This window comes from Schistocerca nitens, chromosome 5 (genome assembly GCF_023898315.1).
Source record: "Schistocerca nitens isolate TAMUIC-IGC-003100 chromosome 5, iqSchNite1.1, whole genome shotgun sequence".
Classification (NCBI taxonomy): Eukaryota; Metazoa; Arthropoda; class Insecta; order Orthoptera; family Acrididae; genus Schistocerca; species Schistocerca nitens.
Window position 1 is genome coordinate 771343402 of NC_064618.1, and position 19808 is coordinate 771363209.

The window sequence follows — 19808 nt, forward strand, 5'->3', positions numbered from 1 at the left end:
AGTAGCAAGTGTATCGTGATCGATCGACATCTCTAGGGATGCTGGAAGACAACACCATACGCCAATGCCTCACCATAACTCCGACATGCTTTACAGTGCTGTTCACAACATTATTCCTCGACTACAGCTATTGTTGAGGAATGATGGTGGACATATTGAGCATTTCCTGTAAAGAACATCATCTTGGCTTTGTCTTACTTTGTTATGCTAATTATTGCTATTCTGATCAGATGAAACACCATCTGTCGGACATTTTTTGAACGTTTGTATTTTTTTTTTGTTATAATAAAACCCCATGTCATTCCAAGCTTGTGTGTCAATTTGTACCTCTCTATCTACATTATTCCGTGATTTATTCAGTTTTCAAATTTATACTGACTTTTTGATCACCCGGTACATGCATAATATCGTGTAGGACCCCCACGAGCACGCAGAAGTGCCGCAGCACGACGTGGCATGGACTCCACTCATGTCTGAAGTAGTGGTGGAAGGAACTGACACTATGAATGGTGCAAGACTGTCAATAAATCGTAAAAGTACGAGGGGTTGGAGATCTCTTCGGAACAGCACATTGAAGGCGTTACAGATATGCTCAATAATGTTCATGTCTGGGGTGTTTCGTGGCCAGCGGAAGTATTTGAACTCAGAAGAGTGTTTCTGCAGCCACTCTGTAGCAATTGTGGAGGTGTGGGGTGTCGCATTGTCCTGCTGGATTTGCCCAAGTCCGTCGGAATGTACAATGGACATGAATGGTTGCAGATGATCATACAGGATGCTTATGTACGTGTCACCTGTGAGAGTCGTATCAGCGGTCCCATATCAATCGAACTGCCCACGCCCCGCGCCATTACAAAGCCTCCACCAAAATGAACAATTCACTACTGACATGCTGTCTCCATGGATTCATGAGGCTGATTCCATACCGGCACAGGTCCATCCTCTGGATACCATTTGAAACGTGACTCGTCTGACCAGGAACCATGTTTCCAGTCAACAACACTCCAATGTCGGCGTTGGCGGGCCCAGGAGAGGCTTAAAGCTTTGTGTCGTGCAGTCATCAAAGCTAAACGAGTATCTTGGGCTCCGAAAGGCCATACCAATGACGTTTCGTTGAATGGTTCGCACGCTGACACTTGTTGACGGCCGGACATTGAAATCTGCAGCAATTTTTGGAAGGGTTGCATTTGTTGCTCGTTGAACGATTCTCCACGATGTACCACTTGTCGTGAGTCCCGTTCTTCCAGGGTCGATTTCCTGCGCAGTGATGTCGGAGATTTGATGATTTAGCGGATTCCGATAATTGATGATACACCCGTGAAATGGTCATACGGGAAAATCCCTACTTCATCGCTACCTCGAAGTTGCTGTGTCCTGTCGTTCATGCGCCGTCTATAACACCACTTCAACCACGAATTCCTTGCAGACGAATGGAAAAAATGGTAGAAGCCGACCTCGGGGAATATCAGTTTGGATTCCGTCGAAATGTAGGAACACGTGAGGCAGTACTGACCCTACGACTTATCTTAGAAGCTAGGTTAAGAACAGGCAAACCTACATTTGTACCCTTTGTAGACTTAGAGAAAACTTTAGACAATGTTTACTGGAATACCCTCTTTCTAATTCTAAAGATGGCGGAGGTAAGATACACGGCGCGCAAGGCCATGTAAAATGTGTACAGAAACCAGATGACAGTAATAGGTGTTTAGGGGCATGAAAGAGAAGCAGTGGTTGCGAAGTGAGTGAGACAGGTTTGTAGCCAATCCCTGACGTAATTCAATCTGTATACTGAGCAAGCAATAAGGGAAACAAAAGAAAAATTTGGATTAGGAATTTAAGTGCAGGGAGACGAAATAAAAATTTTGTCGGTTGCCGATAACATTGCAATTCTGTCAGAGACAGCTGAGGACTTGAAAGAACAGTTGAACGCAATGGACAGCGTCTTTTAAGGAGGATATAGGATGAACATCAACAAAAGCAAAACGAGGGCAATGGAATGTAATCGAATGAAGTGAGGTGATGCTGAGAGAATTAGATTAGGAAATGAGGCACTTAAAGTAGTAGACGTGTTTGGATATAAAATGTAGACCAGCGATGGCAAGGAAAGCGTTTCTGAAGACGATAAATTTGTTTGTATCGAGTATAGACTTAACTGTAAGGAAGGCTTTTGTGAAAATATTTGTATTGTGTGTACACATGTCTGGATGTGAAACATAGACAGCCAACAGTTTAGACAAGAGGAGAGTAGAAGCTTCATAAATGTGGGCTACAGAGGAATGCTGAAGGTTAGACGGGTAGATCATGTAACAAATGAGGAGATATTGAATAGAATTGGGGAGAAGAGGAATTTGTGGCACAACATGACTAGAAGAAGGGATCGGTTGGTAGCACATGTTCTGAGGCCTCAAGGGACCACCAATTTAGTATTGGAGGGCAATTTGGAGAGTAAAAATCGTAGAGGTAGACCAATAGATGTATAAACTAAGCAGATTCGGAAGGATATAGGTTGCAGTAGTTATTATGAAGAGGCTTGCACAGGATAGAATAGCATAGAAAGCTGCATCAAACCAGTCTTTGGACCGAATACCACAACAACCTGCCATTGTAGCAGCAGTAACCGATGTAACAACTGCGCCAGACACTTGTTGTCGTATGTAGACGTTGCCGACTGTATCGCCGTATTCTGCCTGTTTACACACCCCTGCATTTGAATGCGCATACCTACACAAGTTTCTTTGGCGCTGCACTGTGCAACACCAGTGTCGACGGAAAGAGTCAGTTTTTTTCCGGATACAAAAGAATAATTTTTAAAGCGTAATTTTACGTACTCTTTGGATACAGCGGTCCCAGATTAGTGTAATGCGATATCTGTTTAATCGATATGAAGAAACAGGGACAATACAACATGAAAAAAGTAGTACTCCACGAGCAACTGAGCAGCACGCTTCTGCATAGCGGTAGCATGGAGCGCAGTGCAGAGCGGTGCTTTCGCTGCTGGAGTACTGGTTATTCCTCGTGTTTCAGTGTCCCTGTTAATATATATGTATACAACAAATACCGCACTAGACTACTGTGGGATCGCTGTACTGAATTAGGAAGTAAAATTATACTTCAAATATAATTTTGTTTGGAAACGAAAATAGAACGACGCTTTCCTACGACACCAAGCATCGCATGAAAGACGCGGTGAGCATCATTTCTTTGGGCTGACCACAGCTACATATGGAAAAAACGAAATTTCAAGTATTTGCCAAAACACTAGAGTAAACGTTCCCGACGACTCTTACAAGAGACAATCTGTATAGCAGAAGCAAAAGCGCAAAGCTCGTTACTAAAACGTGAGTGGGGGTGACGAGAACAGATTTCCTTAGCACACGACAAAATTATCTCGCCATTAAGGTCATAGTGAAAGGTTTCTTCTGACAGTCTGCATGATTGCCGAGTCTGAAATGCGGTGGGAAATATTTTGGTGTTCCTTTCAGTTACGTCCAGGGTGAGCAGTACTTTCGTCCAATGGTAGATGAAAACAATGGTCCGTTAATGCTGCGTGCCACACTTTAGGTCAGTGGCAGTCAACCTGCTCCCTACCGCCCAAAAATGGTAAATGGCTCTAAGCACTATGGGCATTAACATTGGAGGTCATCAGTCCCGCCGGCCTGGGTGTCCGAGCGGTTCTAGGCGCTAGAGTCTGGAACCGCACGACCGCTACGGTCGCAGGTTCGAATCCTGCCTCGTGCATGGATATGTGTGATGTCCTTAGGTTAGTTAGGTTTAAGTAGTTCTGAGTTCTATGGGACTGATGATCTCAGCAGTTAAGTCCCATAGTGCTCGGAGCCATTTGAATCATCAGTCCCCTAGAACTTAGAGCTACTTAAACCTAACTAACCTAAGGACATCACACACATCCATGCCCGAGGCAGGATTCGAACCTGCGACCGTAGCAGCAGCGCGGTTCCGGACTGAAGCGCCTAGAACCGCTCGGCCACCGCGGCCGGCAATACCGCCATGTAGTTGGCTCTGCAGCTCTCAAGGTGGACGGCATCTGTTGGGAGTTTTCAAGGAATTTTCATTAGGTTTTCATAAAATTTTTACACAAAGTATTTGTGAAGCATTGCTTGAACTTGCTGTAACTGTGTTTCGTAAATTTCGTAAAGTACTTTAACTTCCCTACTCGACAGATAGACGTTACTGTGGACTTGGTGAATGGTTACGAAGTTTTATTACTAAGAGACACGACAGTGGGCGGTGGGTAAACAAGATTGACTACCCCTGGTCTTTGTGTTCATATTGGGCAGATTTTATGAGGGGTAGCTAGACTAGACGAGAGCAGGCGTCAGTTGCGCGGTGGCTCACCGTGAGCTTACTGTGTTGCTGGCGTTGTCCGTTGAGCCACCACGTGATGCGCGCCGGTGGCCGAGACCCGGAGGACTGGCACAGCAGGTCGTAACGGCGGCCGGCAGACAGCGGCTGGCTCACCCCCAGCAGACGCACGTCCAGGGGCCGCACTGCAGCATACACACAAAACACAGGTGCCGTTAATGGTGACACACTTGTGACAGGATTAAGGGTTTCTTGGTGTGGAGAACACGGCATGCCCTCGTGGATGGAGACTCATCGACAGTCATCGACAGCAACTTGAGGTGCGACTCAGAGAAATGTTATCAGCCTTGCTGTTCGTGTTCTAAATGGCAGCAAAGTGTAACTGGGCAGTAAAATACAAGCGAGGAAATACACTACTGGACATTAAAATTGCTACACCAAGAAGATGACGTGCTACAGACGTGAAATTTAACCGACAGGAAGAAGATGCTGTGATATGCAAATGATTAGCTTTTCAGAGCATTCACACAAGGTTGGCGCCGATGGCGACACCTACAACATGCTGACATGGGGAAAGTTTTCAACCGATTTCTCATACACAAACAGCAGCTGACCGGCGTTTCCTGGTGAAACGTTGTTGTGATGCCTCGTGTAAGGAGGAGAAATGCGTACCATCACGTTTCCGACTTTGATAAAGGTCGGATTGTAGCCTATCGCGAATGCAGTTTATCGTATCGCGACATTGCTGCTCGCGTTGATCGAGATCCAATGACTGTTAGCACAATATGGAATCGTTGGGTTCAGGAGGGTAATACGGAACGCCGTGCTGGATCCCAACGGCCTCGTATCACTAACAGTCGCAATGACAGGCATCTTATCCGCATGGCTGTAACGGATCGTGCAGCCACGTCTCGATCCCTGAGTCAACAGATGGGGACGTTGGCATGACAACAACCATCTGCACGAACAATTCGACGACGTTTGCAGCAGCATGGACTATCAGCTCGGAGGCCATGGCTGCGGTTACCCTTGACGCTGCATCACAGACAGGAGCGCCTGCGATGGTGTAGTCAAAGACGAACCTGGGTGCACGAATGGCAAAACGTCATTTATTTCGGATGAATTCAGTTTCTGTTTACAGCATCACGATGGTCGCATCCGTGTTTGGCATCATCGCGGTGAACGCACATTGGAAGCGTGTATTCGTCATCGCCATACTGGCGTATCACCAGGCGCAATGGTATGGGGTGCCATTGGTTACAGGTCTCGGTCACCTCTTGTTCGCATTGACGGCACTTTCAGATATGCTACGACCGGTGGCTCTACCCTTCGTTCGATCCCTGCCAAACCATACATTTCAGGAGGATAATTCACGACCGCATGTTGCAGGTCCTGTACGGGCCTTTCCGGATACAGAAAATGTTCGACTGCTGCCCTAGCCACACATTCTCCAGATTTATCACCAACTGAAAACGTCTGGTCAACGGAGGCCGAGCAACTGGCTCGTTACAATACGCCAGTCACTACTCTGGATGAACTGTGGTATTGTGTTGAAGCTACATGGGCAGCTGTACCTCTACAGGCCATCCAAACACTGTTTGACTCAATGCCCAGGCGTATCAAGGCCGTTATTACGGCCAGAGCTGGTTGTTCTGGGTACTGACTTCTCTGGATCTATGCACCCATGTTAGTTCTAGTATAATATATTTGTCCAATGAATACCTGTTTATCGTCTGAATTTCTTCATAGTGCGGCAATTTTAATGGCCAGTAGTGTATTTATGAGACTGGCGCGGAACAGACACTTGTAAATGAGCAAGGGAACTGCTCACCACAGGAAATACTGGAAGCCTTATTTCGATGCTCCATTAGGTTTACGGAAAATGTCAGCATGTGCTCATCTCCTGTACACTCTCGCGTATTTCGCCATATAATTACATCTTATAACAAGTCACACTCATTCTGCCAACGGCCTTGTCACAGAGGGCGGAGTAGTGGACATAGGTTCAGGGCACTCTCTCATCCTTGGGGCGGGATACTGCCCCTAAGGGCAGAAGAATCAGCAATGATGAACGGCATGGGGATGCAGAAAGCAATGGAAACCACAGCATTATAGGCGCATAACATGTATCCGCAGGACGTATGGCCTGTAATTTAAAAAGCGTCTTGGTGATCTCTCCTTTGGCAAAATATTCTGGAATAGCCACCATCGGATCTCCGAGAGGGGACTGCCAAGTGGGACGTGACCATAAGGAAAAGATTAAATAATCAACGAAAGGACAAGTTATACGAGTAGGGGCGTGGAATGTCAGGAACTTGAACGTGGTAGGGAAGCTACAAAATCTGGAAAGGGAAATGCAAAGGCACAATATAGTTGTAGTAGGAGTCAGTGAAGTGAAATGTAAAGAAGACAAGAATTTCTGGTCAGATGACTATTGGGTAAAATCAACAGCAGCAGAAAATGATATAACAGAGCAGGAATCGTTATGAACAGGAAGGCAGCTCAGGGCAGAGAGTGTGTTACTGTGAACAGTTCAGTGATAGATTGGTTCTTATCAGAATCAACTGAAAACCAGCACCAGCAACGGTAGTTTAGATATAGATACCGGCGTCACAAGCGGAGGATGAAGAGATGAGGGTACTGAAATTGTAATGTACTGCGTAAAGGGAGATGAAAATCTAAAAGCCATGGGGGGACTGGAATGAAGTTGTAGGGAAAGAAATAGAAGAAACAGAAGAAAAGGACAATATGAGCTTGGAGCAAGAAATTAGAGAGTAAAATGGCTATAGCGCGATCTAAAGAAGCAAGACTATCCGCTAGACCACGAGCCGCGGACAACAGTCAATAAATTACTTTGTTGCAACGAGAAGAACGTTCTGTAACTGTTATTCTACTGAATGTTTTCTATCGAAGGTGCTTGTTAAATTCCACTTCAAAAATTATTTTGTTTACAACAGGAAACATACCGACGTTTTCCGTTGATACCAGATTAACATAAGACGTCGCAGGAAAGTGGTGAAAGGCAGCAACGGTTTGGGTGGTCTCCAGGTACACATGGCAAAAGAAATTGTGAATATCTGACGAAACACCAGCAAAAGTGCGCCTCACCAACTGTAAGACAGACACAATGTATACAAAGGGATTTGACAAATGTATGGGAACACAGAGGCAAATGCATGCCTGAACGTGAATGCAGATATAGAGAAGCCTGTCTCCAGGTGCAACAGGCACTGTTGTATTTGAACACTACAGGCACCTGTGAAATGCTCTCAGTACGTTGCAAGTGTTAGTCGTGATCAGAATCATGTTCTGTGTAGTTGTGAGTGCGATACGTCGGAGCACAGTGAATTCGAGCGTGGACAAATTGTTACTGCTCGACGGTGGGTGCTTCCTAACCAAGGTGGACGAAGCGCTAGGTGTTTAAGGAGGCATTGTATCGAAGATTTATACCGCATGCAGAGAAAGCCGAAAACATCATCCTCTAACTCACAGCGTGGACTAGAGTGTTTGTTGATGGATAGTGGAAAATTTGTGGTAAGTTCCTATGGGACCAAACTGTTGAGGTCATCGTGAAAGGTATGTGCTAAGGTCAGATCAGGGTAGATCCAGAAAATGAAGTCGGTAGTTGCCAACCGCAAGGTGGAACGAGTATAATATCTTTGAGTAGAAGGATCTTTGATGGCTAAGAGAGCCGGGCGAGCGTAGAAAAAATCCGTAGAGTCTCAGCTAGGTGCCCGGAGGAAGCAGACGTGTGGTGACAGCTTTATGGTAGGTAGCGCTCACTGCACAGTTACTGTGACCAAACTTTAGCACGTAAATGAGAGAAGATATATAATGATTTCAAATTGGTTTTTATTAGATAATGTTCAGAGTTAGGATTTGTATGTCCAAGGTTCGACACAGTAAGAGTTTTGTAAAATTTTTGTAAGAGTAATCCGTGCTACAAAATTGTTGGAAATGTTAGGTTTTGTGTATGACTTAAATTTTAACAATAAATATATTGAGATCAACTTTGTGTTTTAATCTGACAGCCTGAATCATAATCCACACCCTTTGCTTGTACTGATTACGAAAATGAGTAGTATAGTAAAGCTATCCACCAGTGAAAGAACGTAAAGAAAATGAGTCCTCTATGCTAAATATATGTGCAGTTCATAGTTTGAAATCGATTTTGGTATAACTAACGTTATCAGAGCATAGTTATTTCAAATAACTCATTTTATGCCACTGCGCAAGTGGCATTATTCAAGTCAAGATACAATTTCATTAAGTAAACATCAGGGCAAAAGTTAATTTTTCAGTACCATCTTAATGCCATTGCACAAACGGCATTATTCTCTTCAACTTGTTTCCTGAGTCAAATACATGTTGCATTTCTGGCAAAATGGAGGAGTGCAAGAAACAAGTTCACAGACGCAGTCAGATGCAGGTTTGTTGAATAATTAATTTGGAACAATCTTATCATTGATACTTCACAAATAAAAAAGGGTACAATTTTATCTAAGATACTTTCAATCGGTCCATACGCTTACATACTACTGAATCTAACTTAAACGAACTTACGCTAAGGACACCACATACACCCACGCCCGAGGGAGGACTCAAACGTCAGATGGGGGCTAGCTGCGCGAACCGTGGCAAGGCACCCAAGACCTCGCGGCTACCCCGCGCGGTGACAAAGAGTGACAGACGATCACTGGAGAGAACAATGACTAGAAGTAAGAGGACGATAGCTGCAAACGTCACTGCAGAACATAATGTCGCGTCACCAAAACAACGCGAGGGCAGGTCCATAAGCTGTGAATTGCTGGGCGAGCTCTAATTACAAAATCACAGGTCAGTGGTGCAAAGGCTCTGCCGGGTGAGCTCTAATTACAGTGGTGCAAACGCCCATAACAGGAAACATGGCTCCGAAGCCAAAGAACCGAACCACGGGCGCGTTTGACTTTGCTTATGTGTCTATAGGTACCTTTGTTCGATGTCTCACTACAGTTTTGGAGCTCCGCTTGGTAGAGGAAATCTGGTACTGCCATTTAAAAGGCTGAGTACTAGGAGCGCTTGGATAGATAGTGAGACTAGCGACTTGGAGGGGTACACCGAGTGCACGGGCTTCGAGCGCACTTGGTGCGACAGGTGAGTGAACGCTCTTCGCTGCTAAGAGTAGAGGGGAAACGACTGAGCTACTACCAGTACGCCGTCGAGTTGTGTGTTGTGTCCCGCGTCGAGTCGCGGTTGTATGTGCCGGTGTTAGGCTCTGCTAGGCAAAGCGAAGAGCACAGTGTCTCCGCGTCTATGCTCGGCTTGTGTTGTCTTGCCTTAGTTCAAAGAGTGGATCACGGATATCGGGACCGAGCGAGGTGGCGCAGTTGTTAGACACTGGACTCGTATTCGGGAGGACGACGGTTCAATCCCGCGTCCGGCCATCCTGATTTAGGTTTTCCGTGATTTCCCTAAATCGCTCCAGGCAAATGCCGAGACGGTTCCTTTCAAAGGGCACGGCCGACTTCCTTCCCCGTCCTTCCCTAATGCAATGAGACCGATGACCTCGGTGTCTGGTCTCCTTCCCGAAAACAACCCAACCCCAAGCCACGGATATCGCGAAATGTAATTGATGTTCGTTCCCCATTGAAGACACCGCTCCAGGTGCAAACTGTGGAACAAGTGGAGGGAACGCGACTATATTTAGATGGGCCTCTAAGAGTGATGATGTCTATGAGAATAGAATTACTGTACTAACAGTGAAGGGCACAGTGAGAGTTTGATTATTGGTAAGCACTTATCCTGTTCTAAATACACCTGTTGTAGTCCGCCTGCTTATCTGGGTGGTAACGTGCTTTCCTCCCATGCAAGCGATCCCACGTTCGATTCCCGGCAGGGTTGGAGATTTTCTCCGCTCATGGACTCGGTGTTATCCTCATCATCATTTTATCCAACGATGGTGAATGTTAATAACGTTTGTTTATTTAAAAATCATTAATTTTACATAAAAAAATTATGAGGCATTGCTTTTCATCGCACTCTCGTACAAGGGACGGATAGCCGGAAAGATGCTACATACTGCTGTTTCCTGCATGTGCTCTGTGCTGTACGTGTTCACATCAAAAATGTTACACATGTCAGAGATATGGTTAATTACTTTATACACAGAGATGACTGAATGATGGAATTGCTGGAACTTCGCTAGTTGAATACTGTACATCACAATTCATTCATTACATTTTAAAAGTTTATACATGGGGTGGACAAAATTTATGGAAACACGAAACGCAAAGCATTACCACTCTAATACAGTGTAGGCAAACCCTTTGCATTCGAACAGCTTCAATTCGTCTCGGAATGAATAAAGGCCCTGTATAGTTTTCAAGGGTATTTTACAGCATTCCTCCAGCAAGAGTTCTAGGTATCGATGATGGAGGTGGATAGTGGTGACGCATACCACTCTCCGAAGTAGACTACAAAGTCTTAATAGAACTGAGATCTGGTGATAGTGGTGGTCAAGAAAGATGTTGCCAACTGGGCCTTACATCAATTTAATAGTACAAAATTTCGTCACATAGTAATAGCTCCTCCAACATAAAAACTGTTAAGCATTTGTAGCTGAAACAATGTTTTAAATTTAAATTACTCTACTTCGTTTTACTTGACGGGTATTAGCAAATCCAAAGCCTAACGCTTGAAACCTAACTCAGCCTTAGGATATTTCTGTTCCTTACTGCTCCTTTCCCCAGTTGCAAAAGTTTTTCTATGTGAAAGTTGGAATGAATGTTTGCTTGTTTCATTTTCCTCCATAAATCAAAACAGATTACCTCTTACCTTGGAATTAGAAAAGCTATCAGAATACTTGAAACATGAAGAAATAATAGTTCGAAACTTCTATGATTGCTATATCAGTAATGCAACAGAAACTAACATTGACAGATAGTTTCAAACGATTTAGATTCAGTTTTCAATATACTTGTGAGATATGGTGTGAACTGCGTCACTGAATTCCACATTTTTTAACCACCCCCACATTCTCCCTAGTTATTTATTGAATTAAAACTATCTGCACACTAGTGCCAAAGTCGATAGAGGGAATTGTGTGTATTATTTCGAAATAAACTTGCCCCACTGACTCACGGTAGTTACTTCTGACAGTACCACCGTCTCTTCTTAATCTGCTTGAAGCTTGTATTCATTACTGCTCGGCTTCTTCTCATTTCTGTACTTTTCCATTGTTAGTTTTACATTAATAACGATAGCAGTAACGATAGATTAGCAAATATTGAGTTGTCCGAAATGTACCTTGTGTGTGTCCTCACTGAATACAATTGAAGCGTGTCACGACAACGATATGTTGAGCTGTTCTAGAGGCGACGCCTACCACATCACATTACATTACCTTTGCGTCTGTACATAAACGTCTACGAGAAACTGGATCCTGACATGTTAGAATGATTTCCTGTTGTAGGCTTTTCCACTATGATCAAGGTTATTTCACTAACACAAAGGTAATTACAGTGATCTAGCAATAACTAATAACTGCGTCAATACTATGTACCAGGCTCTAGGATATCAAGCGTGCTTTATACCAGAAAATATCCTTGAAAAATGTCTGAAATTTCGTTGGTGAAGATTCGAGTGCTTCCTGTACATCAGCGATGTATCTCATTGCCTAGATTACCAAATGTCCCACATTGTAATGAGTTTCCCGTAATCTGTGGTTAAAATAAATACCGCATATGGACCTCGTTCAGAACGCTAAAATCTACTTTATGGTATTTTTCGTCAAGTTTACCTTATTCGGTTATCTTACTCCAGTTATTCATTTGTCGAAATTATATCAATATTAAGCCCTTATATTGATGAAGTAGGAACTTGTCTTATAACACGATTGTTCAGAATCACCGTACAGCACTTTACCTCACATATTTATTGTTAGAAAAGTTTGAAAAGTTGTGGCACCAATGAAAATGGTGAACGCCTTATTTAAAAATACAAGTAGTAATTGAAGTTCCGAACCAACGGCAACTACACGTAGACAATGGACGTTAATATCAACAGTCGAAACTCAACTTAGCTGTTTTTCGTACGAATTACGAGAACTTCGAAGTAAAATGTAATGTACTTCCCAAACAGGTGATACAGCATTTTTTAGAAAGATGGGAAAAAGAAATTTCGAACAACATCATGTGTCAATTCGTTCACAGTGAAATGCGTAAGTTGTAAAAGAGAATTTCCTATTGCACATGGTACTAGAGCTCCGGAGAGGGGGAGGTGGAGGGACTGTCTGAAACATTGTTCATACATCTTGAGATAAGTTGGGGGAAATGTTAAAAGCAAATTTCTTAAAGTAGAATCTGGTGAACAGACTTCAGATGTGTTGTGTAAACTTTATTCCCCTGGATGTGTCTTATAAGGCGTAAAGTTGTAAATTAGGTGACGTAGAACTACTGCTACAGCTATACTGAACCACTCTTCCATTTCACTGACAAATTTCTACTTAAAAACTGGTAGCCAGTTGAAACAAAAAAGAACACTTATTTTAAGGTATAGGTGCACAAGTAGCAATAGAATGATTGCTTGTTCATTAATTTTAACAATAATCATGAATACATATCCCGTAAAATGATTCATTTCACATCATTTCAATAAAGAATCGTTTTAATGACCTATGGAAAGTACAACTAGCTATCTAACTAACTAGTTGACAATAATGTAATGGCTAACGCAAGTGAAATTGGTAAAGATGATTTTGTCATAGATTTTCCCCCATCATGGACTGTTCTTGTTAATGTTTGTAAGCGTTTAAAGAAACTTTTACCGTTTCCTAAATTAAAGTCCCATACCGTTTTTTTTCCCTTTTTGTATAAAGGCTAATCTCACAAGGGAAACCCCTCACTGCTTCCCTCCGTCCTACACACACACACACACACACAAACACACACACACACACACACACACAAACATACACACAAACACACACACAAACACACACACACACACACACACACACACACACACACACACACACACCTGAGATTCAGCGGTAAGATGGTCCATTGGAAAGCCCGTCAAAAACTCAACACACATCAAGCATGAAAACAGGAAGAAGGTGTTCTGAACTCTCAAAAAAAAAGAAACAAAATAGAAACAATGAGAGGTATAAGCTCAAGATGTGCAACCTCGAGCGAATTCGGACAGCTACGACGTCTAAGGCGATGCAGATTTCACACACATTGGAACATTTGAACAGCTACGACGTCGTGGTTGAACGGTCAATGGAAAAACGAGAGACGATTTGATCGATGAAAAGCACGTACGATCAAACGACGAACATCACTTTCAAGAAATGTTTTGTTTTCGCAAAGGCTTCCAGTTATGTAGAAGATTACCGTTAGGAGTATGTCACTATAATAAGCAATTTCATAATGTTTTTTAACTATTTCTGAACAAAAAAAGTGGTAGAATGCTTGCCTGCCATGGGGGCGGCCCGGGTGCAATTCGCGGCCCAGGCATCATTTTTGCTGTTGTCTGGTTAGAGCTGCTGCGTGGCTTCTGAAGCTGTACTACACGAGATACCTGCACTTAAAAGTGCAACACTGAGCATAGTTTAGTAAATCAAGCAAGGATTAGTATTAAAGAAATTGAAATTATAAAAAAATAATAATAATAGGGTCTCGGCGTTGGACTGTGAATGGAGAGTTCTGTGTTCAAATTTTGCATGTGCCACTTTTGTTTCACAAAGTAGTAAACTGACCGTCCAGTCTATGACGTGTCTGTTCGCTGCATTCAAATTTATGTCTGAGTCGTGGTTCAACACCTGGTAGGCGCTATTGTGACATTAGCATAGATGCTTTAACATAGGCCTCATGTACACAAATTTAAATAGAGGACAATGGGTCTCAAGAATACATTTTATTTTACCAGATTAGTATGCACTTCCTTCAGTGGTGTACCGACCCCTTCAGCATTCCGCTGTATTCTCGCAAGTTTCAACTAGGTGCACATATGGTAGCGAGTGTAAGGACAACCGCACCACAGGTAACGGCAAGTAGGTTTAAGAAGTCAAAAATGTGTTGCTTGACTTGAAGTATGCAGCATCCAAGGGTAGGTCTGTGTTGTATTAACAAGGGAAACCTCCCATCGCACCCCCTCCCAGATGTAGTGGTAAGATGGGCCAGTGGATAGCCCGTCAAAAACTGAACACAGATCTAGAATGTAAACAGGGGCAAGGTTTCCTGAACCGAGAAGGAAGAAGCAAAATAGAAACAGACGACGGTCCAAGCTTAAGATGTGCAACGTCGAGATAATTTGAGAAGCCATGGTTTTTGATTATGTAGTCACGATTTTGGACTGCGCAAGGGGAGAATGGTGTTCGAATTTTTCTCATGCACCGTATACATTTTCTTTGCAAAATTATGAACTGTCCGTCCGCTCATTGACATGTCTGTTGGCTGTACTTAGATTTGTGTCTGTGTCATAGTGTAACGTCAGTTTGCCACAGCGAAGTGTAAGGGCGGGACCGCCAGACATACTAACCTTCTATTTCTTCAGCACAAGTACCACATGTTGTGAGTCTTGATTTGTATTCTGAAAGTTTTTACTCTCGATTTGCTTCTTTCTAACAGTACACACCCATCTACTTGTTGGTTTCGTTTCTGTGACAGGTCTGTGTGGCCTCTTGCCTGCTGTTAATCGCATTTACTTCCGACGGTAATATATTCTTACCTCATGGCTTATATTGTATAACCAATCTGTCGCACGAGACTTGCCGAGACTACAGAATGATAACAAATCCTCAGTGACCCCTTGTACAGTACATGATTTTCTGAAAAAAAATGGAGTGGGAGAAATTTGACCAAGGAGCTCCTGCTTTGCAATCGAACACCGTGACCACGCAACCACAACGCCGTGTTCTTCAGTTCATTCGCTGTTGTACGTCTTGAGCTCGACAACACACTGTTTCTATTTTGCTCCTTCATTTCGCAGTTCTGTGCTCGTTATTCCTGTTTTCACGCTTGATCTGGGTTCCGTTTTTCACGCGCCATCCACTGGACCATTTTACCACTGAAGGGGGTTCAATGGAAAGTTTCTCTTGTCAGGAAACAGTGTAGGGCCTTGGATACGGTTTACACTAATCGACAGATTGATGATTCGCAAGCAAGATTTGCTTATATAATTTATGTTTATCGAAATAATGAGAGCAGAATGAAAATTTCACTCTGCAGCGTAGTGTGCACTGATATGAAATTTCCTGACAGATGAAAACTGTGTGCCGGACCGAGACTGAAAATCGTGACATTTAACTATCGCGGGCATGTGCTTACCGATGCAGCTTTCCAAGCACCACTCACGACCCATCCTCATACAATACTGGCCATTAAAATTGCTACACCAAGAACAAATGCAGATAGTAAACGGGTATTCATTGGACAAATACACTCCTGGAAATTGAAATAAGAACACCGTGAATTCATTGTCCCAGGAAGGGGAAACTTTATTGACACATTCCTGGGGTCAGATACATCACATGATCACACTGACAGAACCACAGGCACATAGACACAGGCAACACAGCATGCACAATGTCGGCACTAGTACAGTGTATATCCACCTTTCGCAGCAATGCAGGCTGCTATTCTCCCATGGAGACGATCGTAGAGATGCTGGATGTAGTCCTGTGGAACGGCTTGCCATGCCATTTCCACCTGGCGCCTCAGTTGGACCAGCGTTCGTGCTGGACGTGCAGACCGCGTGAGACGACGCTTCATCCAGTCCCAAACATGCTCAATGGGGGACAGATCCGGAGATCTTGCTGGCCAGGGTAGTTGACTTACACCTTCTAGAGCACGTTGGGTGGCACGGGATACATGCGGACGTGCATTGTCCTGTTGGAACAGCAAGTTCCCTTGCCTGTCTAGGAATGGTAGAACGATGGGTTCGATGACGGTTTGGATGTACCGTGCACTATTCAGTGTCCCTTCGACGATCACCAGTGGTGTACGGCCAGTGTAGGAGATCGCTCCCCACACCATGATGCCGGGTGTTGGCCCTGTGTGCCTCGGTCGTATGCAGTCCTGATTGTGGCGCTCACCTGCACGGCGCCAAACACGCATACGACCATCATTGGCACCAAGGCAGAAGCGACTCTCATCGCTGAAGACGACACGTCTCCATTCGTCCCTCCATTCACGCCTGTCGCGACACCACTGGAGGCGGGCTGCACGATGTTGGGGCGTGAGCGGAAGACGGCCTAACGGTGTGCGGGACCGTAGCCCAGCTTCATGGAGACGGTTGCGAATGGTCCTCGTCGATACCCCAGGAGCAACAGTGTCCCTAATTTGCTGGGAAGTGGCGGTGCGGTCCCCTACGGCACTGCGTAGGATCCTACGGTCTTGGCGTGCATCCGTGCGTCGCTGCGGTCCGGTCCCAGGTCGACGGGCACGTGCACCTTCCGCCGACCACTGGCGACAACATCGATGTACTGTGGAGACCTCACGCCCCACGTGTTGAGCAATTCGGCGGTACGTCCACCCGGCCTCCCGCATGCCCACTATACGCCCTCGCTCAAAGTCCGTCAACTGCACATACGGTTCACGTCCACGCTGTCGCGGCATGCTACCAGTGTTAAAGACTGCGATGGAGCTCTGTATGCCACGGCAAACTGGCTGACACTGGCGGCGGCGGTGCACAAATGCTGCGCAGCTAGCGCCATTCGACGGCCAACACCGCGGTTCCTGGTGTGTCCGCTGTGCCGTGCGTGTGATCATTGCTTGTACAGCCCTCTCGCAGTGTCCGGAGCAAGTATGGTGGGTCTGACACACCGGTGTCAATGTGTTCTTTTTTCCATTTCCAGGAGTGTATATTATACTGGAAATGACATGTGAATGCATTTCCACGCAATTTGGGTTCACAGATCCTGAGAAACCAGTACCCAGAACAACCACCTCTGGCCGTAATAACGGCCTTGATACGCCTGGGCATTGAGTCAAACAGAGCTGGGATGGTGTGTACACATACCGCTACCCATGCAGCTTCAACACGATACCTCAATTCATCAAGAGTAGTGACTGTATTGTGACGAGCCAGTTTCTCGGCCACCATTGACCAGACGTTTTCAATTGGTGCATTTTCCTACTGAAATGTAGGGTTTCGCAGGGATCGAATGAATGGTAGACCCACGGGTCGTAACACATCTGAAATGTAACGTCCACTGTTCAAAGTGCCGTCAATGCGAACAAAGGGTGACCGAGACGTGTAACCAATGGCACACCATGCCATCACGCCGGGTAATGCGCCAGTATGGCGATGACGAATACACGCTTCCAATGTGCGTTCACCACGATGTCGCCAAACACGGATGCGACCATCATGATGCTGTAAACATAACCTGGATTCATCCGAAAAAATGACGTTTTGCCATTCGTGCACCCTGGTTCTTCGTTGAGTACACCATCGCCGGCGCTTCTGTCTGTGATGCAGCGTCAAGGGTAACCGCAGCCAAGGTCTCCGAGCTGATAGTCCATGTTGTTGCAAACGTCGTCGAACTGTTCGTGCAGATGGTTGTTGTCTTGCAAACGTCCTCATCTGTTGACTCAGGTATCGAGACGTGGCTGCACGATCCGTTACAGCCATGCGGATAAGATGCCTGTTATCTCGACTGCTAGTGATACGAGGCCGTTGGGATCCAGCACGGTGTTCCGTATTACCCTCCGGAACTCACCGATTCCATATTCTGCTAACAGTCACTGGATCTCGACCAACGCGAGCAGCAATGTCGCGATACGATAAACCGCAATCGCGGTAGGCTATAATCCGACCTTTATCAAAGTCAGAAACGTGATGGTACCCATTTGTCCTCCTTACACGAGGCAGCACAACAACGTTTCACCAGGCAACGCCGATCAACTGCTGTTTGTGTGTGAGAAATCGGTAGGAAACGTTCCTCATGTCAGCACGTTGTAGGAGTCGGCACCGGCGTCAACATTCTATGAATGCTCTGAAAAGCTAATCATTTGCATATCACAGCATCTTCTTCTCGTCGGTTAAATTTCGCGTCTGTAGCACGACATCTTTGTGGTGTAGCAATTTTAATGGCCAGTAGTGTAGCTTCACTACCACCAGTATCTCGTCTCCTACCTTCCAAACTTCAAAGAAACTCTTCTGAGAAGCCTGCAAGACTAGAATTCCTGGAAGCAAGGAAATTGCGGAGACATGGCTAAGCCACAGCCTAGGTAATGTTACCAGAATGAAATTTTCACTCTGCAGCGGATTGTGCGCTGGCATGAGACTCCCTGGTGGATTAAAACTGCGTACCGGACGGAGATTATGTCTCGGGACCTTTGCCTTTAGTGGGCAAGTTCGCCACCGACTGCGCTACCTATGCACAACTCATCTGCGGTATTTTACGGCGGGGACCCTCGCCTCGTTTTATTTATTTATTTATTTATTTGCACGTCAAGTTCAGTAGGATCAAATTGAGGAACAAATCTCAAAGGTCATGTGGCGTCTCAGTAGATGAAATTACAACATTAAAGTAATAATAGATAAAAATAAAATGTTTATGAAATCGAAAATATCAAGCCATAAGTTTAAGTAAACGCAATCAACAATATAACATAACTATCAGCTTAAGTTTTCAAGGTATTCCTGAACGGAATAGAAGGAGTGACCGATGAGGAAGCTCTTCAGTTTCGATATGAAAGCGCTTGGACTACTGGCAAGACCTTTGGACTCTTGTGGTAGCTTATTGAAAATGGATGCAGCAGTATACTGCACACTTTTCTTCACAACAGTTAAAGAAGTCCGATCCAAATGCAGGTCGGATTTCTGTCGAGTATTAACAGAGTGAAAGATACTTATTCTTGGTAATAAGCTGACACTGTTAACAAGGAACGACAGTAAAGAATATATATATTGAGAGGCCAGTGTCAAAACACCCAGACTATTGAACAGGGGTCGACAAGAGGTTACGAACTTACACCACATATCGTCCGAACCGCCAATTTCTGAGCCAAAGATATCCTTTTAGAAGGGGAAGAGTTACCAGAAAAAAAATATACCTTGCGCCATAAGGGAATGAAAATATGCAATGTAGACTATGTTTTGTGTCGGAAAAAATAGCATCATTAATTTTCTGAACAAGATCCTGAACTTTGGCTTTCCACTACAGTTTACTATTTATCTAAACACACAGAAATTTGCACTGCTCGGTTTTACTACTTGTATACCCATGCTGTGAAATTAAAACGTCGGATTTTGTTGAATTGTGTGTTAGAAACTTTAAAGATTGAGTCTCACTGTGATATAGAGTTAGTTTATTTTCTACAAGCCATTAACTTATGTTATGAACTGCACTATTTGAAGTCGAGACAATTTTGCACACAGCATCCTTTACTACCTTGTTAGTGTCATCAGCAAACAGAAATATTTTAGAGTTGCCCATAATACAAGAGAGCATATACTTTATACGTTTAAGGAACAGGAGTGGTCCCAAAACTGATCTCTGA

At 44.4% G+C, this 19808-nt stretch overlaps 1 protein-coding gene across 1 annotated transcript in view; it reads right to left on the minus strand.

The window, feature by feature from the left end:
• Positions 1-19808, minus strand: part of LOC126260711 (hemicentin-1-like) — a 768668-nt gene that overhangs the window by 196669 nt on the left and 552191 nt on the right. The window contains exon 6 of the mRNA XM_049958048.1: positions 4351-4502. Coding sequence (XP_049814005.1) covers positions 4351-4502 — 152 coding nt within the window. The remainder of the gene's footprint in view (positions 1-4350; positions 4503-19808) is intronic.